At 34.7% G+C, this 27,988-nt stretch overlaps 1 protein-coding gene across 1 annotated transcript; it reads left to right on the top strand.

Moving 5' to 3' along the window:
- The first annotated feature begins 1,311 nt into the window (after window positions 1-1,311).
- On the top strand, window positions 1,312-27,430 carry LOC106659247 (potassium voltage-gated channel protein Shaker). The gene is made up of 9 exons (XM_023457812.1): window positions 1,312-1,327; window positions 1,385-1,499; window positions 6,804-6,927; window positions 10,634-10,899; window positions 14,550-15,193; window positions 18,927-19,056; window positions 23,783-23,973; window positions 24,703-24,867; window positions 27,189-27,430. The coding sequence occupies exons 1-8, from the start codon at window positions 1,312-1,314 to the stop codon at window positions 24,864-24,866; spliced, it is 1,650 nt and encodes a 549-aa protein (XP_023313580.1). The 3' UTR covers window position 24,867; window positions 27,189-27,430.
- Window positions 27,431-27,988: the final 558 nt, after the last annotated feature.

Genomic DNA, 27,988 nt, shown 5'->3' with positions numbered 1-27,988 from the left:
AATCAAACCATCCTGAAAAATTGACATATATGCTTTTGATTGATTCTAAAGTTTTGAAGTTCTTTTCATTTTTTCATTTAAGATTTAACTATTTAAATCACAAAATTGCAAAGCTACAGGATGTGAAAATAGAGAATAATCAATATTTTGCGAAAAAGTGAACATGATTATTACCTTTATTCGTGGGGAAAAGTCATTATTTCTCAACATGAATCTTGAAGCCATTTTTCATTTTGAAAATCAGAGAATTTTAAATAGACATTATTTGAAATTTAAAAAAACAAAACTCAAATTTTTAAGATTAACGCTCCATTTAAGCCGAAAATTCTCATTTTAAATTGTATAATATTAAATTTTTTATAATCATTTTTAAAAATTATAAAACTTTGATAATAGTTTATGAAATTATTTTGCTTGTTTAATATTAATCGGAGATAGTATAGTGAAAAAGACGGGTCATATAATTAGTATGCGCGGAAATTTTTTCAAATAGGTCTCTAGGGCAACCAAAAAATATTCAATCCTAACTCTTAATAAAAATTTAATAGTAAATGAAACCAATTATTATGTATCGTTGTTTTTTGAACTTTTGGTATATTTGGTTTTGATTTGTATATATTATTATTACTTTATAAACTAAGTGTAGGATTTTTTATTTCAAATAAAATCGACATTTGTTCTATACGACTTGAGTTCTACTACCGAAGGAATTTATAATTAAATAAATGGTAATTTTAAAATTTTCGTAGGATTACGAGTATATAAGGTTCTACGTCGATATCAAATTTAAAATTATTTCAAATAGTTTTTATATTAAATTAGAGGAAAATGAATGATTCAAATTGTAATTACCACTCGATTATACTCGATTTTTACTTTAAATGATCAAATATTTTATCAATTTGAAACCTTTTATAATTATGAAATAATTAAAAAACTGAACAAATAACTTTAATTTTTAACATATTTTATTTTTTCAGCTTATAATTACAATAAAAAATGATATACAATTAAATTTTCCTTTTCAAACGAATGAAAAACCAAATCACTTACGACAGAAATTGAAATATAACATTGATTGGAATTATTGTTTATGTTCAATAAATTGTTCATATAAGTAATATGATATATATTTTAAAAATATATGAATGATTTTAAAGGTATCATTACGAGTGACAATGTGCGACAGATTTTTCATAAAATCTCAGACAAACAGCCATTTTGCGAGTTGTTCTTCACCGTATATAAGTGTGTGGAAACGACATAGCGCACAAGAAAGAAAAGTATATGTTTAAAATTGGTTCTTGAAGAATGTATATTACATATTGTAAAAAAGATTGCACAATGGGTTCGAAAAAATCTCTAAATCTTATATTTTTCTGAGTCATCAAAATTTCACGGATAGATTTCATAGAAAAATGGGGGCTGACTCCTGTCTTAAAGCCAAGGCAGGACTTACGCCCCCAACAAAATACCGCCGAAGAATTTGGAGAATTAAGGTACTTGTGATACTTCATTTCTATCGTAGTAATTATAAAAATTGATTTGAAATTAATAAAAATAAATGGAAACTTTGTTATAAAATATTTAACGAATATTGAATTTAACATAATGTTTCATCGCATGAAATAAATTTCAACTATGTTGTTTTGAAATATTATTTTTTCATGCATTAAGCTTTGATAAACTTAAGGCAACTTTTGAAGATTGTCAGATATTATTTGAAACACAAAGTGTCAAATTTTTATACTAATATTTCCAGATCATAATATGAACGATTGATCTTTTCTGTTGGGCATTTTTGATAATTATTAAGAGCTGTTAGTTCGGTTTAAATAGTATGTTAAATCATTATGTTTGAATTATTATTTAAATAAAAATGTTTTAGGAGAAATGTAAATAATTTTTGGTATCATTTTATTAAAAAATATTACAATAATAATGTAGTAGAAAATAATAATATTGTTTGAAAATATAAAAAGTAAAATTTTTTTTGGATCCTTAAACAATTAAATTATATTTTTATGACTCGTATATCATCATTTTTTTTACAATAAAAAAGTAAACAGAGTAAAATTTTGAAGGCTTTTAGACAAATTAATAGTACATATTTCATACCAGCTGCAATGTTAAAGTTGTTAATAGAATACATAACAATGATGTGAGCCATAATAAAAACATTGAAACATTAAAAACGTAAGATATTAATATTGATTTCAGAAACGTCATACATTTTTTAACCTTTGTTTGTAATTTTTAATTACTTATTGTTACCATTCATTACGTTCCTTTAAGTTTTATTATAAAAATAAAATAAGCCCTATGAATTTGTGGGTTCAATTTTACATGGATTCCAAGGTTGATATACCTAAATGGATATGAAGCTTAATTTTTACGTAGATTCACGAGTCAATTTCTACATAGAAATCTACCAGAAATGCAATTATATATGATAGTTTTATTGCATGTTACTAACTTTTTTTTATATATTTTCTTTGCCAGGTTAATTAATAGGTAATAATTAGAGTAAACGCATAATTCAAAATAAATCTGGAAATCCGAGACTATATAATCGTGCACACCCTGTGCGCAAAAACGCCTTTCGGACACTTGCTGCATAAATAACTAAGTCTTCTTCACGATGTAACTTTCGAAGTAATTAATAAGTCCTAAAGTTTTTGATCTTGAAGTAAAGTTTGGTTACTCATTTCTTAAGGGCTAACAGGGGGCTTGATTATTTTTCATTTTTTTTCATTTTTCAATTAAAGTGCTAGGCTGTAAAAGTGAAAAAAAAATTTTTTTTTTAAGAACACACATGATAACCCTACTCAATACCCTATTTTACCTCCCAACCCCCCAATTACCCTATTATAAGTACAGTAATAATGAGTGTGTTGACCCTCTACATAAGCTTTAAACACGTTTAAGCTACCTGTCGTAGAAATCCAAGAGCGAGCATCAATCTATTGTGACCTATGTGGTTTTATTTTGTTCGATAGCCAATTGGCCATGGTCGCAACCAAAAGCTAGATATAAGATGAACTGTATAAATTAATTTATGCGAAATGATTAAAAATGAAACTAAATCTTAGAAAATTGTACACACGAGTAGCTGCAGTTCATCTTATGTCTAGTTTTTGGTTACGACCATGACCAATTGGCTATCGAACAAAATGAAACCACATATGCTACTTTAGATTGATGCTCGCTCTTGGATTTCTATGACAGGTAGCTTAGACGTGTTTAAAGCTTGTGTTGAGGGTCAACACACTGATTATTTTTGTACTTAACTGTTTCTAAGTATCTAACTGGACAAAATACTTTCAAATAGGGCAATAATAGTATATTATGATACGTGTGACTTAAGCAGGCCATTATTGCACGGCACGGTTAGCACCCGAGCGAAGCGAGGGTGCTAGTGCCGTGGTAAGAATGGGCTACTTGAGTCATAAGTATCATATGCTTTTTTATAGCACTGTGCTAAATTCACGTTTAGGCCCCCTTTGACGAGATATAAGGTGCTCATAATAGCGTCGCGGTGCAATAATGAGCAGCTTAAGTCACGGCAAAGCGTGCCTTAAACGTGAACTTTAGCCACGCAGTGCTATAAAAAGGGTTATCATGTGTGTTCTTGAAAAAAAAATTTTTTCACTTTTACAGCCTAGTACTGTAATTGAAAAATGGAAAATAATTAAGCCCCCTGTTAGTCCTTAACATAATAAACAATAAATGCAGTTTATTTCAGTAAGGTTTACCCTCCTGTTAAAGTAAAAACTCAATCTACATATATAATACATCCACACACACGCACACCAGAAGGAATTTCTATCAGTAGTCCCACGGAGAAAGAACACAGGTAGAAAAAGAGGGTAGGTTTTAGTTAGTATTAACACTTTAACGCCCAAAATTGCAATTTTGCTCATAAATTTTCCATCACTTCAAGACAATACATAAAGTTTTCTCTCGAAAATTCATAGCGGGGAATTGCGGGTGTGCTCTTTCAGAATCCGGTGTTATTTTTGCAAACAACTAACAATAACATTGTTTGATCACTTGAAAAAAAACGTGATTTTTTACCTCTCCCTACTTTTGAAGGGCTCTAAAAACCCAAATAGTCGTGCAATTATGTCATAAACTTTTGAGATCGATTTTTTCAAAATTTTTCGTACCACTTTGGGAATATCGCTGCATTATTTAGATCTGCCATTTAAAAAACATAGGGGTTAAATAAAACGCATCGATAGATCGCAACGATATTTTTCTCGAAGGTTTACAACAAAATTTCCCGACTTTTTGGATTTCTATAGCACCCCGAAAGAAAGAAAAGGTTGAAAATCGACTTTCAAAAAAAATTTTAACTTAAAAAATCACGTTTTTTTCAATTGCATAAAAAACAACGATATCGTAAGTTTTTTTGCAAACATAACACTGGATTGTGAAAGAGTACACCTAAAAACCTCGTGATATAAATTTTCGAGAAAAAATTAACTTTATCTACGGTTTTGGAGTGGTGGAAAATTCATGCTCAAAATTGACATTTCGGGCGTTAAAAGGTTAATAGAGAAGCGCATATCAGTTTACTTAAGGTTACTCTTTACTTAAACATTTTTTCATACAAGGTCTTGAAATGTTGGGACAACGTTAATTAGTCATTTATTTATCTCCCTGCAAAATTTCAGACCCTGTTGTTATGCTAATTTTCAAGAAAAAGGCCATCGAAAATTGACATTTTAACACGGCGTGTATAGGCACACATTTACTTTCGGACCCTTCTTATTGAATATCTCGCAAAATATATCATACGGCTCTTCCAAAAACTGATAATATAGAGTTGAAAGTATACGCTTTCGATTGTTATATTAAAAAGTACATGTTGTCATGCTAATTATTGTAATATTTTCCCGAGAAAGTGAAATTTTACGGTCCGATTGAGGTTTTTTCATCTGCTGAAGAGAAGAGGGGACGCTTCCCAGGTGAAAATAGTATGTAAGATCTGACTTCAGATCTGGCATCAGATCTGGTATAAGACCTGACAAATGTACGCCAGATCTGACATCAGATCTGACATCAGATCTAATGTCAGATCTGAAATGACTGTATTGCCTCTAATTAATTAAACAATAAGTTTATTAATAATTAAAATTTTATAATAAATCTTAATAATAAAAGTTGTTGAATCAATTTAAATTCTCATTATCAGAAACCTAAATATTGTAGGAATTTTTCTTAAAGATATTATCGATGTGATTATTAAGATATAACTAAATTTGTTCTACGATTTTAATTGTTAATAAACTTATTGTTTAATTAATTAAATGCAATACAGTCACTTCAGATCTGACATTAGATCTGATGTCAGATCTGATATAAGTTCTGATGTCGATTATCGAATACAAGATCTGGTATCAGATCTGATGCCAGATCTGAAGTCAGATCTGATGCCAGATCTGAAGTCAGATCTCACATACTATTTTCACCTGGGTGCGCAACTTTTTTACGAGGGTTATCGCTGAAGGTTCATAGACTTATAATTTAATTTAAGTGTTTGTAAGTATTTAACTGGACAAAGTACTTTCAAATGGCGTATTGAAAAAGGCTCTTATGCCTGTTTTCTAAAAAAAATTTTTTTCACTTTTTTAGCTTAATATTATGAATAGAAATATATAATTATTTAAGCCCCCTTTGAGCCTTTTATGGGTGTGGATATGCTTTTTCTGCAAAACGAGGGGCTTTTTTTCTAACGAATTTTGCTGAAAAAGCTTATTCGCACAAGTTAGATACAATATCTTGTAACATTTCTATTTTTGAGCCTAAAACTAGCGGCAAAGTTGCGATTTTTAGGTTAGAGTGCTCAACAATACACAAACGATTCGTATCCAAAATATCCATGTGACGCTACGATGTCGTATTTGAATCCGTAAATGGATATCCTTCCTCGTTAAAAAAAAATAAACTATGTGACTTTTCGTTTGGTGAAATTTATTTAATTTGGCCTCTCTTTTACTTCGTTAATTCGAAATTTTCGATAATTCGAAATTACAGCCTGTATTTAGGATTTTGAATTATCGAAGTTTTACTGTATAGGGAAACGTCCAAAAAACATCTATGTAGCAGAAATGTTCTGCAGCGGTCCTCGCTGAAGTAATGTTTAGCGACGGAGTTCGATGAAGTACCAATTGGGGAGGAGGAAGAAAAAACATTCACGTGTTCTTCCACTGTCCGCGTTTCGGAAACGAAAGAGAAAGTCTCTAAAATACTTCAACGATTGGATCAAGCTGGAGAACATGGTTTGGCTTATCCTGGAAGACCTGAGGAGGATACAAAGAAGGTTACCCAGTGCATACTTTGTGTCAAAGAGGGAGAAGAATTTAACGATTTATGTATGAAATTGTTCAAGGATTCTTAAAAATGGTTGCATGAATGTAAAATCATCCAGCGTGTCTTCACATCTCCAGTCAAGCAAATGAGGGCATGATTTGACTTAAAAGTTTCTGCAATCTTAATCCATGGACACACGCATGTGCACACGCTATTGCGACGGGGAAACTTTGTGGGATGAAGAAATTTTTTACGCTGTTAAGTCAGCGTCTGCCCCAGGCGATAAAAAATGTCTTGAAGTTGCCGTTGGGGCTGAATCGTGATCTTTTCGAACATTTTCATAAAATTAAATTTTATAAAAATTTCTCAAATTTACTTATTTTTTGATTCATGTAGTCCAAACATACAATTCGAAATTAGTTTCAATAACGTATTTTCATTTAAAGCTGAATGACTTTTTAAATAAAAATTTATTATTATTGCAGATCATTGCCAAAATTATTGAGCCAAGACGATCTTGGGTATAATTCCTATAAGAGATATGCTGGTTTAACCCACTTCGAACCAATACCCCATGATCATGATTTTTGTGAAAGAGTTGTCATAAACGTAAGTAATAAACAAAGAATTACATCTTTTAATGGGGGCATAATGATTTTTTTTTTTTTGAAAAATATTTTGAATCATAAACACGAGAGAATAACATATCATCATGAGCTGAGAACAATTGTAGAAAAAAAGATTTTTTTAAGAAAGTTCTTTAGTATTAATTTTTTTTCACAAAATCTAAAATTATTTCTCACAAAGGTAGTATAAAAGAAGGTTATTAGTAGTGGCAAGAAATGTACTTTTTGACGATTGAATAATTAACATTAAAATACCTCAACCCGACTAAAGAAGGTCACATTGACTCGAATTTTAGACTCTATGTTATTCGTTTCTCGTCGCCCCAACGCAGGAAGGTATCGCTTCCAATTAATTCTACAGCATAAAGGATACTTACTCGCGCGCAGAGGCAAAAAGGTAGCTAATTTGAGAGCGGCACCAAAACAGTACCTTGTTCAAACGCAGTGGCAAGAAAGTTTTGACTCGCTGAATTGAAGTTGGTAACGCAGTCGTAAATAATAACATTTTTTTCTGTATTTGAGCAAAAAAGAAAAAAAACAAGTTAGCTAGTGTAATTATTTTCATCCATTTGTAATGCGAGCAAAGAAATCCATCTCACCGCAACTTCAACTCAATTTGCCACTTATGGAGTACTTTGTATGTTCTGAGAGAAAAGTAGAAGTGATCGTCTTTGAGTAACTTTGAATTGAATGTTTAATATGAAATGTTGAAACAAAATTTCCACGAAGAGTCCACGTACGTAAGCCTCGTAGATTTATGTGAAAATACTCGTTGATTTTTTATCAATCCACGAGGATTTGCACGGAAATCCTCGTTGATACTCGATCAACCCACAAGGATTTACGCGAAAATCCTCATTGATTTTCGATAAAACCACGTGGATTTCCGCAGTAATCCTCGTGGATATTTGATTATCCACGAGGTTTTTTGTGGTGAAATCCTCGTGGATTTTGAGTGAAAAAAAATGGTCAAGTGATTTTTTTTTAATCGAGAATTGTCAGTAATTTTTGAAATTATTTACTTAATAATTTAGATTATTTTTAAGATTTATATAAGATTTATTTACTTGTATACTTTAGAGAAGTGAAAAAGTTCCCCGAGACTTGGGCTTGAACCGGTGATCTGTCGGCCATAAGTCCAGCTCCCTACCTATGAGAAGTGTTCAAGCTTTTTTTTCATGTTCTTTTAATATCTTATTATATTTATAGTACCACAATAGAAAAACTAGTTGTACAATATAATCACAATTTTAAAATCTTGCTTTCGCTCTTACTCTGGATGGGTACTAGCTTAGGACTCGAACTCGGCGATGACTTTCTTCGGGTAGTCGTAATTTTTTATGATCGCGAGTACCCGAAGAAAGTCATCGCAAAGTTCAGTTCTGACCTGGAGCCAAAAATAGGCCACCTGGCTCACACGAAAAATTCAACTACCTGAAGACGATTTGGCATGATTTTACCCTGATAATTTACCTGATTTTTCACCTGATTTTTTCCAGCAGGATTATTCAATTATCCTCGCGGATCAGTTCAAAATCCGTGACGGTTCACTGACGAGACCTCGCGGATCCTTCGAGCGTTCTCGCGAACAAGTCCGAAATCCACGAGGATTGAACAAAAATCAACGTGGATTAATCAATTATCCTCGTGGATCAGTTCAAAATCCGCGGTGATTCACCGACGAAACCTCGCGGATGCTTCGAGCACGTGCTCGCGAACAAGTCCAAAATCCACGAGGATAGAAAAAAATCATCGTAGATCAGTAGAAAATCCGTGGTGATTCGCCGACAAATCCCCGCGGATGTTTCGAGTGCGTGCTCGCGAGCAAGTTCAAAATCCACGAGGATAGAAAAAAAATCAGCGTGGAACAGTGGAAAATCCGTGGTGATTCACCGACGAAACCTTGCGGATGTTTCGAGCGCGTGCTCGTGAACAAGTTTAAAATCCACGAGGATAGAAGAAAAATCAGCGTGGATCAGCGTGGAGATTGCATTTTTTTCAGCCCATGATCAATCCACGAAGAATCCCTGTACAGTCCACGAGGATTACAAATCCTCATGGATTTCTACGTGGATATCCATGCAATTATTTTCAACTGGGATTTTATTCATTGTAATAGTTATTAAGCAAAAATCAATAAATTCAGTTTGCCACGAGCGCCGAAACTAACGGTCTCGCACGATCGTTACTCATCCCCATTTTGGACCTGTGCAGACCGACTATAAATACAGGCCTCGTCGGAGTCTAATTTATCAGTCGATCCAAGACAGTCGTACGTGTTACATAGGTTCTTCAGCACTTATTTCACGCATTGCCTTCAGTATGTCAGAATCCCCTATATCTAGTTATATTACTAGATCTAGTTATTAAATTCACCAGTTGGAAAAACTGGGTTAAATTTATCAGTTGGAAAAATCATTATATGAGATTTTTCCTGATTATTTCAAAGCGTTTTCTTGATTTGACTGGGATTAGAATTTTTTAAGACCAAAAAACCTATACAATGAAATTTTTTGTGCTACCCCAACCTAAAGTAACATTTTGCTCCCGCTGAGCAAAACCAAAATGTTACTTTAGGCTGGGGGATTCACAAAAAATTGTATTTGCACCTATGTAGCGAAAAAAGAAAGTCTCAGAGCACGTAGAATTTATCAGTCGAGGCAAAGCCGAGTTTTTTACTCCCTAGGTGCAAAATATACAATTTTTTAATTACACTAGCTAGATTTGACTTTCAAATGGTCTTCATTTTAGATATTGTTACAATAATAATATGTGATCGCACATACCGAAGCAGCTGGGGTGGGGCGAGGTACTCGCGGCTCGAGCGATGTGCAAAATAAAGCATTATAAGCCGCAGTAAGTACGTGGATGGGTGACCGCCAGGGAACCCATTCCATCAAGCGCATAGCGCCCTCACGCATCGCTTATCTGTGTTTGCCAGCGTCATCATGTGCTAGCGGGAGGTGCCATAAAAGCACCGACCAACTCCGGTATGGGTTTTTCTCACTGAGTTATTCCCTATATCACGGGTATAACCCCGGGCAAATGCGGAGATGGATGGAGGGAAAGAAAGGAAAAAGGATAGGAAAAGGTTAGGAAAAAAAAGGATAGGAATACGGAGGGCCAAATAGGCTGAAAGTGTATAAACCCCCCCAATAAAAAAAATATGTGATCACATGAGATCTATTTCGATTTTTGTATCGAATTCTCTTCCATAAATAAACTGTATGGGTTTTTTTCAATAAAAGATTCAAGAGACGACTAATTTTGGGGAGAACATACTATTCAATGCTACGAAAAAATTTTATTCGCACATCTTGCTAGCCGTACCTAAATAGATATGTATCTGTAAGTCCGCGTCTCAATGAGAATGAAACAAAATTAAACCAATAGAACAATGTACTCTTGCTCAAGTTAAGTTAATTATTTATGTCACTTTGCAATGTGACTCTACTCCTTTATAGTCGGGGTGAACAATAGTGCGTGCTGCAGTACATGCATGCAATTTTTTTACGTACTTGTGCGTTGCTATAGAAACTGAAATAGAATAAAAATAGAAAAATAAAATACGTTTAATTCAATATAAGGTGTTGAAGGAGATAAATATAACAATGTAACGCTCTCCATTGTAGTATATTTTGTAGATAGATAATTTTCTTTCATCTCACTGTTACTGTTATCGTTTACAGGTTAGTGGATTACGGTTTGAAACACAACTAAGAACTCTCAACCAGTTTCCCGATACGTTATTAGGGGATCCATCTAGAAGAATAAGATACTTTGATCCACTTCGTAATGAGTACTTCTTTGATCGTAACCGTCCATCATTTGATGCTATTCTATATTACTATCAAAGTGGTGGTCGATTGCGGAGGCCAGTAAATGTACCCTTAGATGTCTTCTCTGAAGAAATCAAATTTTATGAGTTGGGAGAATTGGCAACAAACAAGTTTAGGTAAGTAAAAAGAAATACTGTCTCCCATTTTAGTAAGCAGATATTTACATTGTTTTTCCTCAATTTTAACATTTTTTTTATAATCTCTAGACATCATAATGATAAGGACCCAACTTGCAAAAAGATTTTTCGGGAGATACTTAAGGATGTTCAAGCAAAAACGCGTTTGTAAGCTACGGGACTAAACTTTGGAAATTTTGGAAAATGATTCTCTACAATCATAAAAATTGATTGCATAAAAAATATTTGTTAACGACCTTATTTGAAATATATATCAATGTAAAGTTAATTTAACATGGGTTCTTGTGGGAGTACTTAAATTTTAGTCATATTTTAATCCATCGTGATCATAAACCGTGAGAATTTAGAAACGTTATTAATTCATTGTAAAGAAAAAAATCATTAGCTTTTGAACGTTAAAAAAAATTAAAAGGAGAGCTCTTCAGCTCCAGGTCACAGATCTTTACCAAACTTGCTTGGGGGTCTTTTGGTTCATAATAATGAAGCCCTGTATGGCCAGTTTGATATCATAGACCCTGGGAAATATTATGAAGCATGAGCATAATGAAGTTATTAATATTAAATATTGTTAAAAAATACCATGTATTAGCGCATCATGGTATCAGGCTTACACAGTCAAGACAAACTGGATAAAAAGTATTTGTACTTTTACTTTTTCATATTTTGAATACTTTATCAGTGTCGGATTATCGGTAGACATGGATTCGTCTACCCAGTCCATGGCCCGGGCTTCATTGGTAGCGTCCGCAGATGCCCAGTTAGTGTCGTCGGTGTCCTCGTTTGATGGCGGTAGCAAAAGCGTCATTGCCTGTACGGCTGTACTGGTTTACTGGGTTCCGCTTGTTGCTCTTGGTCAATACTCTTGTTCGTCACAGTCAGCGTTGTGAAAAACTTTTCTGAACAGGGCTGCTGCTGTCGTCTGCCTTCACTGTTTTATCCTCCGACGCAGTTCTGCCAACTTAGGTGGAGGCGGTAAAATAAACATTTTTACTGTGCAGTTATGAACTCAACAGAATTTATCAAAATGATTTTCGTTTATACACAATCATATATACGACGGAATTATTTTATAAGAATTATGAATCTACTTCTTTATAATTTTGATGACTTATATGGTTCCATTGATTTTTCAATAAAACATTTGTAGTGTAGTGGCCGCTTATTATTTCCAGGCCATACTGGCTGACTATACTTTTTATTTAGTAATAATTATTTCTAAAAAATATGTCTTCATGCCTGAAAATAGAAAAAATTTTATATTTTCTATGACAAAGAGTGTGATGAAAATAATTTAGTTCAAACGTACATAAAAAAATTTAAATTCAATGTGTTGGGAATTGTTATTAGAATTAATCATCATTATAAAATCTATTAATTGCTAAAATTAAAATTTGTGGTAAATGACGAATTTTATTTATCACAGAGTAAGTTTCACGTGTTGAGCAGTATACACACAACATTATTTCGACGCTGTTAAGGAAGAGTAGCACGTTTTTATACATTTTTAAATGTAAACGTGCTAGTCTTCCTTAACAGCATCGATTTGAGTTCTGCCGCCTACGTTTGAGTTGGCAGCATCAGGTCAGATGATAAAACAGTCACGGCAGACGACAGCGGCAACTGTTTTCCGGAAAGTTTTTCACAACGCTGGTCACAGTCACAATCTTTGGCTTGGCTCCCATGCGCTCATACTTGGTCGAGTCAAGCACGTGTGGTTGGCGTAACTGCTGAACGTTGTCTGGTGCAGGAATCTCTGTCGACTGCTGAAGTGGCTCAGTAGTGACAGAGTCTTCTTCCATAGGGGTCTCGATAGTGATCTTCTGGACTTCGGCAGCAGCGGCGCATAACTGACAGGCTATAGTATTCGTCTCTGTTTTGGTAGCTAACTTCTTCAATTAGCTTTTGACTGTTCGACTTGGTACAAGTGAGAACAGAAAAGTGGATCGACTTTTGACTGTCCAACTTTACAAGTTGGAACAGAAAAGTGATCGGATTTTTTGGTTACTCAACTCTCACGAGTCAAGTGACAGCCGAGCATCCCGAACCAACAACGACGTCATCGTCCATCCAACCATCACCTCCTTGGAGAAGACTGACCTTGCTGAGGACTACTCATCAGCGGCATACGGTCGCCGCCGGTCACAGCCAGCCATCCCACATAAATTGACAGCCTGCATCTAAAGCTAGTCGTTTTCAGGACTAAGCGTAGAGTTTGCAAAACTTGTAAACGAAGAGGCGACAAATAACATCGACCCTCCTTAGGTAATGAGGAACGACCCCCCATCATGTAATAAAACGTATAAAATTTTCTTCTCGGGCTCAATCACAGTTTTTGAATTATTTTGTGGAATTTAGTTCATATCGCCCTCGGTTCGTGATGTGATCATACTTTTTACGGAAGAGTTACAGTCATAGGATGGCGGGCTTAGGTCACAAATGATATAAAATAGCTTACGTATTAAATAAATAAAATATATTTAAATTAAATTTAAAACTTTATTAAGTTATCAAAGAACGGAACATCTTTTAAATACAATAAAGTGTTTTATTAATGCAATCTAATCTTGTCCCTCCACGTATGTACTTGACTGAAACCCATGGTGACGCTTGAGTGCTGTAATGCTTTCTCCATCATTCATAAACATTTTTGTAGAAGTTCTGCAAAATGAGCTGCGTGTGTACGATGAAGGATCCGGCAATTCCAAGATTGTTGCGATTTCGGTCGAGAAGTGACTGATTTGATTGATTCCAAACGGATGTTGGTCAAGGCATTTTCCAAAGCGCATACGTAAAAAAAACGGTCACCTTTCACAATGTCTTTCCGAATGTTGAAATATTTCTGATAAGCCTAGTAGTATCTACCGTCAATAATGATCTTTCGTTCGTCGGTGTTTTTTGATATTCGAACGAGTAACTCGGTATGATTATCATCCACATTTAAATTTTTAAACAACTTAACTCTTTAGTTGTACATGCACCTTTAATTCCAAAAATTAAAATTACTTTCTTTACGAGATTTTTGCCGTTGTCAGCCAGTACACAGTATCGATCTACTTCAGCAGACGTAAAAACCCTCCTTTTTAAAATTTAACAGCAAGTTTTTCAAAAAGGAATATATGTTCGGTGCGGTGCACAGTGCGCAGTTGACTGACGCGTATCTTCTTCGTAGACTTCAGCTGTATACTAGACACGCACCAACTCGATTTGTTTTGAAGTACAGTAACTGCCAGAGAAACAAAGAAGCGCGCAACGAAGTGTTGTTATATATATTACTGTATTGTACAGGGCATGTTGTAATAATCGTCATACAATTACAGTCATAGGATGGCGGGTTTAAGTCACACATGCTATAAAATAGCATACGATACTTATGACTTAAGCAGACCCATTATAACACGGTGCCAGTGCCCTCGCTACGCTCGGGCGCTAACGGAACCGTGTAATAATGAGCTGCTCAAGTCACTCATATCATAATATACTATTCTTACGAAATGATTTTTACGTTAACTTTTTTTTAATAACGTTGGTTTAAATTTGATTTTTTAAATTAATTTTATGTTTCAACTTTAAATATACTTGAATTTATAAAACATTGTTATTTATAAGTAATAAGTCCTTTTTTCTTACAGGGAAGATGAAGGTTTTATAAAAGAAGAAGAAAAGCCTTTACCATCTCACGAGTTTCAGAGAAAAGTATGGTTATTATTTGAATATCCCGAAAGTTCTCAAGGAGCAAGAGTTGTAGCAATTATCTCAGTTTTTGTGATTCTTCTGTCAATCGTTATATTTTGCTTAGAAACCCTTCCAGAATTTAAACATTATAGAGTATTCAATACAACTACAAATGGCACGAAAATAGAAGAAGATGAAGTACCAGATATAACCGATCCATTTTTTTTAATTGAAACCATATGCATTATATGGTTTACTTTCGAATTATCAGTTCGCTTTTTAGCTTGTCCGAACAAACTGAATTTTTTTCGAGACGTGATGAATATAATTGATATAATCGCCATAATTCCATATTTTATAACATTAGCTACCGTAGTAGCCGAAGAAGAAGATACTCTTAATTTGCCAAAAGCACCCGTTAGTCCTCAAGATAAAAGTACAAATCAAGCTATGTCACTTGCAATTTTACGTGTCATCAGATTAGTCAGAGTCTTCAGGATTTTCAAACTCTCAAGGCACAGCAAAGGATTACAAATCCTTGGAAGAACATTAAAAGCATCCATGAGAGAGTTGGGACTGCTTATATTTTTTCTTTTTATTGGTAAGATAAAAAACTCAGTAGTTATATGTTTATCTCATTTTATTTATGGCTTTAACGAAATTTAATATTCACTAGCATCCCTCCCTATTCGCAGTTCATGCGCCATTGAAAAGAGCCACGAATGGAAAAACTGCGAATACAGAGGGGTACTGCTTGGGATACTTGCGAACCAAAAATTATAAATATTGAAATTAATGTTGTATTCATACAATTCATTTATTGTTTCTCTTTGTCAACATTGAACAAATCGGTAACGCGCGACAGTTTAGCTAGTCTACAAGCATCTCTATACAATTCTGTGTACGGATCAAGGGCTTTTTCAGTATCATGTTTGAAATCTTCCGATTCGTTAATGTCTGTAAATTCTTTTCCTCCGACATTTCTTTTTATGATTACTGTTTCTTGAACTATGAAAGTCACATTATCAGTTACAGTAGAATTTTGGAGCACGTATTCAGGTAACAACTTAGCATAACATCTATAGAGAGTTATTTCTGATATTTTTTCCAACACTCGCTTGCAAGAGTAAGAGAATTCAGGATAGAACATTTTTTCCAACAATTTTTCACTACATTTGTCGTTTCGTGATTCTTGTGACTACAGTTAGTATGATTTACAGCATTTAACATATCCCTGATAATTTTTCTCATAAATATGCATTGAAAATCAGAATCACCGTGGTCGGAATCACTGGAATCAACCTGGATTACTTGAGGTTACTTAGATTGACATATTTAATCATTAAAACTGTTGGAAATGGGTCGACTTGGGGTTACTTGGATTAAGGTTTTTTAGTATCTAGCACTGGGTTTCTGCTTGAGTAATCAGCTTTTAAATTATCCTTTCCCGAGTAATATATTATCTCAAGGTCATAATAATGACAGATAGTAAGTGAAAGCACCTCCCAGGTGAAAATAGTATGTCAGATCTGACTCCAGATCTGGCATCAGATCTGGTATAAGATCTGATAAATGTACGCCAGATCTGATACCAGATCTTTTATTCGATAATCGACATCAGAACTTATATCAGATCTGACATCAGATCTGATATCAGATCTAAAGTGACTGTATTGCCTTTAATTAATTAAACAATAACTTTATTAATAATTAAAACTTTATAACAAATTTAGTTATATTTTAATAATCACATCGATAATACCTTTAAGAAAAATTCCTACAATATTTAGGTTTCTGATAATGTGAATTTAAATTGATTCAACAACTTTTATTATTAAGATTTATTATAAAATTTTAATTATTAATAAACTTATTGTTTTAAATAATTGAAGGCATTACAGTCACTTCAGATCTGACATTAGATCTGATGTCAGATCTGATATAAGTTCTGATGTCGATTATCGAATACAAGATCTGGTATCAGATCTGATGTCAGATCTGGTGTATATTTGTCAGATCTTATACCAGATCTGATGCCAGATCTGGAGTCAGATCTTACATACTATTTTCACCTGGGCTAATTCTTCGTCAGTTCTAGCTTTTATATTCATTTTTTCGAGTTGTTTGTAATCTGAAAATACCGTGAAATGTGTAAATATAAGCCAGTGTTGCCAATACTTAACCGATTTTTTTAATGCCATAAGGTATACGTCCCTACTTTCGGTCATGTCCCTACATTCGAGCAATAATTAATGTTAACAACTTAATTGTACGTAAGAATTTTTTTTTTTAATTGGCTGAATGGGTCGAAGATCTTCAACGGAAATATATTATTAAAATTCAGATATCAGGTTTCAATCCTATATAAAAAATTAATTCAAAGTTGACCCTAAAATAGGGGCGTATACTTTACATTCTAAATATATTGCATTTTGATGTGAAGCATCTTTAGTGGCGTTAGGCATGAAAGGTAAACCTTTGGAAAACGAGCGGTACATGAAAAGTGATTAATTATTTTTTCTTTCATGATAGTGTGGGTAATTCGACCCAGCTAAGCAGTAGATTGTTATGTCGTGTACTAATGCACAGAAATGAACTACACAACACGTTAGATATTTATGAGTCTTTATTTTGAAATACTACGAAATACGTGTGCTCTCGTTCACAGTCTGTGCGCATCTGACGAGCCCTCGTGGCTCAAGTGCCTGCGTGGCTTATCAGAGCGCATACATTCTTCGGCTAATGCCGATATATTACATAGATGATAGCAACGGTTCCAGCGCCAGCTCGGATCTATAGGCAGGTGGCGTTGCGATCAGTGTAGACGCGCGCTTAAATGCCAGCGACAACGTCGAGCATTATAACTACAACATATATTTATTTTTTTCATGTAAATTATTATTTAAGTCGAATGAACTAAGTAAATGAATATAATGAATTTTTTTATGGAGTAATTAAACTATTTTATTAATTTAGAATCAATAAATTATGTGAATAACCTCAATAATATAAATGGGTCAAAATAATACTTTTTTACAAAACCGTGCGCACGTATGTCACCGATCTTGACGCGCTTTTGGTATATTATAGTACATGGTAAAAAGGTCCCAAAAAAAATTGTTAGACCCCCTCCCCCCTCCTACCCCCACTTCCGGTATAAACGTCCATTTTCGATCTATATTTTTTCTGAGGACATGAAACAATTAAAAAATCTGAAAAAATTCACAAAAATACTTTCCAACAATCCAAACAACCTTGAATTTATTCAGATTTTTTGTGCTTCAGGCCTTCAGAAAAATTCATTGAAAATTCTGAAAATCGAGTTTCGGCGATATGAGCCGATATAGTAAACGGAATTTTTTTCAGTTTATTTTCGCATTGAAAAACATAACTTCAATTTTTTTCAGATTTTTTCAGATGACCTAACGCACCTTTTGAATCCAAAAACCGCTTTTTTCAATAAAAATAATTTTTTTAGAACGGTACGGAGCCTCGAAAAATCTGGAAAAATTTTTTCTCTTTTTTTTTATCAAAATACATAACCTCAAATTTTTTCAGATTTTTTAATTGAAGGCGATAGCTTCTAGAGCCGAAAAATGCTATTTTTAACAAAAAAAGGTTCCTAGAACCCGATGGTTCTGGCGAAAAAAAATTACGTACGATTATCGGTCGATTTTCTTACGTAAGAACTTATGTAAATTCTTACCTGGACTTTTTGTACAGTTTTTTTTTTTAAATTGGGAATCGTCGGCCATTTTTGAAATTATTCACATTATTAATTAGAGTTTATTAAATTGTAGACATTATGGCGGTGAAAAAGTTTCCCGGGGCCTGGGATTGAACCGGTAATCAGTCGGTCACAAGGCCAGCGCCCTACCGCTTGAGTCATTCATTGGTTATGCAAGAGCCATAAAAAAAGTTTTGGATTTGGCCTCGGCGGAGCTGTCGGCACGTGCCGCGGCGCAACGCCATCTCTCGCCTCGCAGTGGGAGTTACGCGCGGGTCTGCACACACGTGAACGTGTGTGTGTACAGGCGTGCGTGTGTTCTGCCCTGTTCGAATATTTCTCGAACAAATACTAAATTCAACGAACTCTCTTGCAAGCCAACATTATATAGTCCTCCTCTAACGTGGTCCAGTGATGCCCGAGCACATACATTTAACCATAGCTTTTATTCTTATTTAAAATTTCCTTATTACTCGATAGAACTCTCGAAAGCAAAAAAACTTTGATGACATCAATCTTAATAGTTTCAATAGAATATGATGATAGAATCATATAAAATAGATAAATATGTTCAAGATTTGCTTAACACATAGTTATATATTTTCAGGAGTCGTACTTTTTTCTTCAGCAGTTTATTTTGCTGAAGCTGGGTCGGAGAATTCTTTTTTCAAATCTATTCCAGATGCTTTTTGGTGGGCTGTAGTAACCATGACAACTGTTGGATATGGTGACATGACGTAAGTTTATATTTTTCTACTTATACAACATTACAAAGATAAGCATAAGTTATTTCTTTAAATTTATGTGTTACATTTAAATTACAGACTCTCGATTGAATTAATAAAAAATTAGGCACTTTTAAAAAATTCATCTGTGAAATATAGGAAAATATAGTGAATAGTTACAGCTCGACTCTGTTTATAGATTATAATATAGCTGGATCTTTCACAAGATTAATTGTTACAAATTTTTCTAAATTAAATTAAAATCTGAATGTAATTTACCTCTAGAAATTTTCTGCATTGATTATCATTTCATTTTTTATTAAGAGGATCTCGTTATCATATACTAAGCATTTTGCTACTGAATTCATTGTAATTTTATTTAGCTTGAATTCGATTTTTCTACCATTAAATACTATTAAAATTAGACATTGTCACCCCGGCGCAGAAAAGTATCTCTGTAAGGGGAATAGTACACCAATTCTATCCTCTTTGGCATTTTCATGATATTAATCACAGATTAATTTCAATCAACATTTTTAACATAAAATTGACATCTTGAGCCCTAAAAATGTGGAAAAAGTTGAAGAGAAGGCTTTTGCATCTAAACGAAGCTTATTTTTGCTATTTTAGCATTTTGGCACTGTGCGCAAGGTTCATATCAGAGTTTTATAGGTGGTGACTTCTGGTTCGGAGATGTGAAAAAAAGGAAAAATTAGAAAATTTATTCATGTTTTTGAACACATATTGAATAATATGTGAACAAACTGATATAAAGGTCTATATCAAAATTCCACAAAACTCAATCCATGGGGAGTATTCTCCTGAAGATTTTGCTCCGTCCCAGGAATCATCACCTATAAAACTCTAATATGAACCTTGTGCATAGAGCCAAAGTGCTAAAATAGTAAAAATAAGGTATTTTTAATTGCAAAGGCTTATTCTACAACTTTTTTCACATTTTTTAGGCTAAAGATGTCAATTTTATGTTGAAAATGTAGATTGACATTAAACTGAGATTTCTATCACAAAAATGCCAAAGAGGAGTGACTAGGTGTACGACTCCCCTTGAATTCACAACTTCGTATTACAAAGTTAAGCAGTACCTTACTTGTATAATGCAAAGTAGAAACGTGACACCTTTTTACCTCTGACCTTAAGAGGCTAAGCGAAGAGCCTTAAGAGGCTTCAAACAAAAGGGAGTTGAGGTTCTAACGCTACAGACAGAATGTACATCATTTTGAGAAAATGAAGGTATGAGTTTAGATGGAGGGGATTGACTCATATGGACACTTAAATTTTGGACAGTTAGATTAAGGTAACGGAGACGGTTACATAGTGATCTTGTTTCTCGAAGTAAATGATGTACGATTTTAGGCCATAAAGAACTTAAAGAAAGCTGGGATTCATCGCCAGCATTAAACAGAGCTTTATTATAAATTCTGGAAAGCGTATGGGACTGAGCTATGAGTTTATTGTCAAATTATCATTTTATTTGTGAATTCATACGGAAAATTAAAACGAAAAATCTTTTCCTCACTATTTATCAGAAAGTAACTTTTTGGAACTTCATCCCTGATGCAATCGATGCTCAATGCAGTTCAGATTGATGGGATTGAACGTTCCAATTTCTAGATAATGCTCAATATACGTTACACACACATGCACGCACGCTTACGCACGAGCTGCTTATTGCCCTAGTGGGTTAAGGCGTCAAGCTCCCTGCTAAGCAAATGGTTGTTGCCCAGAGCGTTCGATCCTCACTGAGAAAAATATCATTTAAAATTTTTCGCCTGGTGAGATCGAATTCGGTCTTTCAGTGGTTAAGATTCCACTATATATATACAGATACAGAATCAAGATTGAGGAGTCAGCCCTTAAGAGCATGGGAATCCCGATCAAAATGTAGCGCTGGAAGCTAGAACCATGTTCACAAGATGGCATGGCATAGTGAAGAAGGAGGACCCATAAATAAACGATCCTTAACCCGTAAACACCACTATGCAGTGGCGGGTACATGTATGAAAATTACGAGACATCGATGTATCAGAAATGCTCTGCCTCGGGTCCCCACTAGTGCAATGTTTCATGATGGTATTAGTGGGACCGAATGAGTGGAAATTAGGGGAAGGAAAAAAAAATCCGTGCACATTCTTGCAGAAGAAAAAAATGCGTAAACTGAGTTATCCTACGACGTCTGATTAAAAAACTTGTTTTCGAGCCTATCACAGAGCTTCTTCTTGGAGAAAACAATTGTTAATACTTTCAACTTAGGGGCTGTCCATAAATTACGTAATAAAGTATATTACTGCCCTAGCACGGAAAAAACAGAAAAGTCCCAGGGTATGGGAAATAAGCGGCCGTGGCGAAGCCGAGGTCGATTAGCACGAGCAATGGGGCTTTCTTATTTCCCGGTATAGGCCAGCATGCTATTTTACATACCCTGTGGCCCAAAAGTAGCAATATCCCCTTTAGTGCAGCGCCTGGGAAATGATCGGGCCGCTGGTATGTATATACTTTTGACCCTTCCCCCCCCCCCCCCCAACCATGTAAACAACAGTAATACTTGGAGACCCCCCCTCAATGTAGAAATAAAAAATGTATTCAATAAAAATATAAAAATACGTAGAACGAGTGATTTATTATAATTGAAATGTATTTTGGCTTTGGCTTACATCGCCCAAGCTGATGGAGAAATAGAACTGCTAACAAAGATTAAAACAAAATTCAAGTGAGAAAAATCAAGTCTCATAATGTACATAAAATGTGCCAAAAATCACCATACAAATGACTGCCCCGTGAAGGATAATATAAATCAAGTCATTTTTAGAGGAAACTGTTAATGGAAGATGGCCTGGGTAATTCTAGTTGTAAAGCTCGGAAAATCACTCAAGTAACTAACAGCTTACCACCCAAATATTATTATTGAAGATATAAAAACTTACCATAAGTCTGGCTCGAAGATTTGCTCTTTAAAACAAAACAAAAAACTTCCTAAAATGTATCCAGGAGTTACTTACAACTTACGTCGAAAGAAGAACTTTCTAAATAAGGATAAATCAATATTTTACAGATAGCTGTAAAATGCTGTATCTGATCTATACAGTTGACATTCCCTCTACTGAAAATGTACTGATGGTTACATACGCAAAGGAAACTGCCCACTACCGTGAACACAAACGTGAATCCCAGAAGAGCCTGCAAGAACTTGTCACTCCACTTGCAGAAAATAGAAACTAGGTTAAAAGACTGGCGAATTAGTATCAATTAAACAAATCGCATTCAATAACAGTTACCTTACGCAAAGAGGAGTGTCCTGGTGTAAAGATTAATCAAACTTCTATATCTTGCCACACGGCCTTCTACCCGAATGCCGAGTATTACCCGAAGCCGTGTGCAGGGTACACTAACACTACCAAATTTTCTATTCAACACGACACTACGACCCCGCTCGCTGCTTCTCGAACTAGGGTCCCTCCATTGCGCTCGGGTGAAGGGCGCTGGGTGTCGCCAAGGAGACGAGGTGCACAAGACCAACTGGGTGGTCTGTGCTTCGCCACTCAGCTAACCACGCCAGCTGCACGCTGCAAGGACAAAGTCCAGCGCGTGCGCTAGCCTACAACTACGTCGCCACTCAGCTAATCCTTCACACACACCAGGTAGAATGGTGCAGTTCTTACAAGCGCACCAGGTCGACCCTTGATCAACTCAACACTCAACCCGAACACAATCACGCGAGTAATCTCAAGCGTACAACACACTCACACAATATACGATACCAGACCCTTACACTTGTTCACTGTCGTCGCTGTAGGATGAAATGTTATCTCTTGAGCTGCTAGGACTCGAATGTCGATCCGCGCGCTCGATCTCAGCGCTCTCTCGTCGCTCGTGCTCGCTCGCCGCTGCTCGTACCGCCGAGCTCGCACACTGACACTCCTGACTCACTTCAACGTGATCAGCGCTTAACCGCTGCGCGTAAGCCGGTGCGCCTCGCGGTGCAGCTCGGTTCGTTCGCTCTCTCTCGCACTCACAGCATGTATTGCCAGCGCGCCCAAGTCGCAGCTGGCTCATGCATACACACACATACCAGCAAAACTTTCGCGTTTCAAGCCGCAGCGAGTTCGCACACATGCACCTTACACGCTTCTTTCTGGCGAGCTAAAAGCTGCAGCCAAAATCGATGAGGCCACGACGCGGCAATCTCAAAGTCCTATAGTTAAATATCTTGGTTTGAATCTAAACCTTCGTTTCAGCTAGAAACCACACATGTGGTCAGAAAAAAAGAAATCGGGTTTAAAGTTATGCAAAATTTACTAGTTGCTGGGTATAATATGTCATACTGAGGGGGCATATTATAACTCAATTGTAATAGCTGAGTGACAACTGATTTCTGGCTTGGTGGTTTGTTTCTGGCAACGTACAGCTGAGAAAAGAAGAAATAAAGCCAGAAGGAGAAGACTGGGCCTAGCTTTTGAAGCAGATTTCATTTGTTTCTGAGATAGCAGGCTCTATCATAATTTTTTAACACGCAATTGCAGCGTGCCTATAATATAATAAGTATTATAGGCACGAAAATATGTTAGATGTGTGATTTTAGTGATAGATTCCGGGGTTAACCGAATTTTCATAATTTTGTAAACGTCTTTTCTGCTGATACCGTGTTCTCTTTATTTTTTTGTAAAAAACGCATACGACTTATTATATCATATAATTATATATGTGATTTTTTTTATAACAGTCCAGTTGGAGTATGGGGTAAAATCGTTGGCTCATTGTGTGCTATTGCTGGAGTTTTGACAATCGCCTTACCAGTCCCTGTAATTGTCTCAAATTTTAACTACTTTTATCATCGAGAAACTGATCAAGAAGAAATGCAATCACAAAACTTCAATCATGTAACAAGCTGCCCATATCTTCCAGGGGCTTTGAGTAAGTATAAAAACATTATTAGCACTTTTAAATTATTTAAAGGTAACAAATTATGTTCTACCGAAAGAATTTTGCATAAAAAGTAGACAGGATCTAAAGTCCTGTAGTCCTAAAGTAATTTTTTTTGTTCTTTCTGCCTATTATACGATTCCACTTCACTGGAGATCACGTAGCCAAGCCCACCTGGGCGATCATCTGCTGCTCGAGTACAAGCCCTCCTTAACCACAGACTGCTCACTCGTGCACACACACTTAATTACTTCCTCACCATCGGACACTTGGCACTGACACGACACTGCGGGAGTAACCTCCAAACTTGTTGCCTTTGCTCGTGCGATTCTGCTAGCCGTCTCTCTCGCACACATACACCCCCGCACGTGCTGTTGTTGTCATCGCTTGCTGAAGCTACTGCTGCCGCGCAAACCTGCAATTCGTAAAGAACATGCACACGAGATTTTACGGTCTGCTGACTGCCCGCTTCTTGTGCCCCGTCACAACATTTATTTATAAAAAAATTAAATCCAAGGAACGAGAAATAATATCTGTTTCACACTCGATTATATTCAACCACATTTGAGTTTCCGCCTCTAAAGGTCGAAACATCTGTTTATGCAAAATTTTAGGCCATTTTAATAAAATTTTAATCATTGCCATGAAAAACTCTATATAATCCTTAATTACATTACATTCATCATTCAATGTGAATTCACCATCAATTATCATTCGCAGGTCAAAATTTGAAACGAAATTCTTATTCTGAATCTTCATCAGATATTATGGAATTAGAGGAAGGAATTTTATTGAAGCGATCAGGAATCTTGCGTAAATCAAACTGTACTTCTTTCAATAATAACGTTAATCTTGGTTGCATAAGCATAGAGACTGATGTTTAAGGTAAGTTATAATCCATTTTAATAATGTCTCCCGGGTTATTTTTTTGAAACGTACTCACTTGTTGCTCATGTTACACTTTAAAGGATTTATTTTTCAGTGTAACATTTCTCAGGTGAAAAGTCTTACCTGAATTTAATCGTAGCGGAAATCTATTTTTTCTTAACAATCGGAGATAATTTGAGTTTCAAAAAACGCTTTGCAAGTCGCAATAAGAGTGAAGCTTGTGTTTACGTGCTATAAAAAAGGGTGTATTACATTTAATTCATATAGTAGAACAATTTCTTATAATCAAAAATATCCCCTTTGACTAAACGGGGGCTTAATTGTTTTTAATTCCTACAGTAGGCTATGAAAGTGACATTTTTTTGTAAGAACAGACATAACAGCTCTTTTCACTGTCCTTTTAGAAAGAACTTGATCAGTTAGCACCTACCGTAGGATTCCAACTCATTGAATGAATTAAAATAGTTCTATAAGGTTTTATTTTTCAAATCCACAATTGGCCATAGTAGGGTATCCCTTATATCCAAACTCTTTTAAATCCCGTTCCCAACCCTTAGATGAACTTGTTTTACCAAAAAACTAAAAAAACCATCGTTAGATCTCCGGAAAATAACTTTTAAGGCTTCCCAAAATAATAAAAACGACTTTTTCTTAAAATAATTGATATGTGGCAAAAGTACGGAAACCATTAGAAATATCGCAAAGTAGGCTTGAAAAAAAGTTAACAAACCGCATACACAACGTACTTTTTGACGAGGAATCCAATGGTGACCTTGAATTTGACCTTGAACATAACCTCGAAGCTACAGTGACCAAAAAATTTTTAAATGAGAACCCGCATTTCTTATTGCAGATTTGAAAAAAGTGGATAATTTCACGTAAGAACATGTACTCGTTCATTTTTTTTCAAGGTCATTTTCTGTGGAACAGCACTCAAAATGAAAAAAAAAGCATAAAAAAATTGAAATTTTCGGTTTTTGTTTCTTTTCATGAGATTGAAGCTGAAATCGAGTTTTTTTTACTTTGAGTGCTGTACCTCACAAAATGACCTTGAAAAAATATGAAAGAGTACATGTTCTAACGTAAAATTGTCCGCTCTTTTCAGATCTGCATTGAAACATGAGGGTTCTCATTTGAAAAATCGATTTTTCGGTCGCTGTTGCGTCGAGGTTATGTTCAAGATCAAATTCAAGGTCACCATTAGATTCCCCGTCAAAAAATACGTTTCATAAGGTGTTTTGAAACTTTTTTTACGGTTCGTGTTATATAATCCCTCGTTTTTCTGAAAAATGTTGGGAAGTGCTATAACTTTTCTCTTTTACAGTTTAATACTTTAAATAAACATGAAAGACCCCTTTGAGTACTTAAGGGGAGGCTCTCATCTAGCGCCTCAAAAATTACATGTTTTTCGTGATTTTTTTTTTCGTAGAAGGAAGTGAATAATGCAGTCAAATTTTTTTGGTACTTATAAAGCATGTATTCAACTATATTTACAAATTTTTTCAGACCAAAATATCGAATTATTTATCGCCTAGCAGCGTTTGATGGAGGTCGTGTTAAAAAAAGATACCTCAACGGGCGGCAAGCTAGCGCCTTCAGTTTTTGCCCGAAACTAAAAATGCGAAGTTCCTCTTAAACTAGATGACATTTGCTGGAGGTTGAACCTAAATAATTGCAAAAAAATTAAAAATTGATAAAATGGTGGACTTCGGAAAAAAAATTTCTTTTTTTTGCCCTTTTTTGGCTCTTTTAAGGGATGTAAAAAGTAATAATAATGAAAAATTTTTAAATTTTATAGGTTCAACCTCCAGAAAATTTAATTAGCTTTAAAATAAAAAAAAGCGTATCTCTAAGTGCAGTACTTTTCCAGATATCTTGCCGCCCGATTCAGAAAACACAGTTTCGAGAAAAACGCGTTTAAAGTTTTAGAAAGTGAATGTACATACATACATACATCGTTCCCTCGTAAAAAGACAGCTTCGGTTTTTTGCCTATAACTTTTTAACTAGATCGATTTTGATAAAAAGGGTTTCGGGGGTGTATTCTACGGGACATTTGCTATCTAAATAAGCAAAAAAAAAATCGATTTTTTGATCGAGTCACCTGAGAGCCTTCCCTTAATAATTTTGTTCGATTGGAAAGAAATTTTATTTTTATCGTGTAACACATTTCATGCCTAAAAAATCGTTTATAATTTTTTGAAAATGTTCGAAATAGTTTAAACTGCAACTCAACTTGAGTTGCAGCAATCAATTGAGCATTAAAAAAAGAGGATGATTATAAAAACCTACCATTTAAGTATACAATTGTTTTCACAGGTTCACCTTCAGCAAAACAACAGTCTGGATTTTTATTAATTCCATAAATATTCATTCAGATTTTTCGAGGTTGTGTCAACTTCTCAGAAAGTACCTGATATAGATTTAAAACATTCATGAAATGGATTGTGAAAAGATATTGGCCAAGTATCTTGTACCGCAGTGGATATGAATTGAATACTTCTTTAGATATACGCGTCATGAGCTTTTGCATGGGAAATTTTTGCACAATTTTGTATTATAAGTAGATAAGTGTATATATGTATTTTTAAGTATATACATTCATGGATAGTCCATGAAATAAGCGTTCATTTTGGTATATATAATAAAATTTATCATTCTTAAGTTTTTAGCAATAAATTATTCAATATTACTTGTATATGCTACCCTGAAAACATTTTTTGCAACTCATTGTCACTAAACGATATTAAAAATGATAACAGTATGTAAGCAGTTAATTTATGACTCGGAGAATCTAGGTAAAATTTTTCTAACATTTTTTAAATTTAATAGACAATCGTAATAATTTGTGATTTAACTTTTCGAACGAAAAAATTCTAAAAGTTAGTAGTTTGCTTGAATGGCTGTTAAAAAATGTTTACACATCAATTCATGGTTAAAAATAAAATATTAGTAGGTTATAAAAATAGTTATTTATGTAACATATTAGTTGACGATGCATACTAAATAAGCCCAAACCAAAAGCATAAAGCCTACCGCTTCCTGAAGTAGCTTGTCAAAAGTCAATCAAGCTATCTTAAACACACAATAATGTATATGTGGTACGTGTTCACGTGTCG

This window comes from Trichogramma pretiosum, unplaced genomic scaffold (genome assembly GCF_000599845.2).
Source record: "Trichogramma pretiosum strain Unisexual culture from Peru unplaced genomic scaffold, Tpre_2.0 scaffold85, whole genome shotgun sequence".
Lineage (NCBI taxonomy): Eukaryota > Metazoa > Arthropoda > Insecta > Hymenoptera > Trichogrammatidae > Trichogramma > Trichogramma pretiosum.
This window is presented reverse-complemented; position numbering and strand designations above follow the sequence as displayed.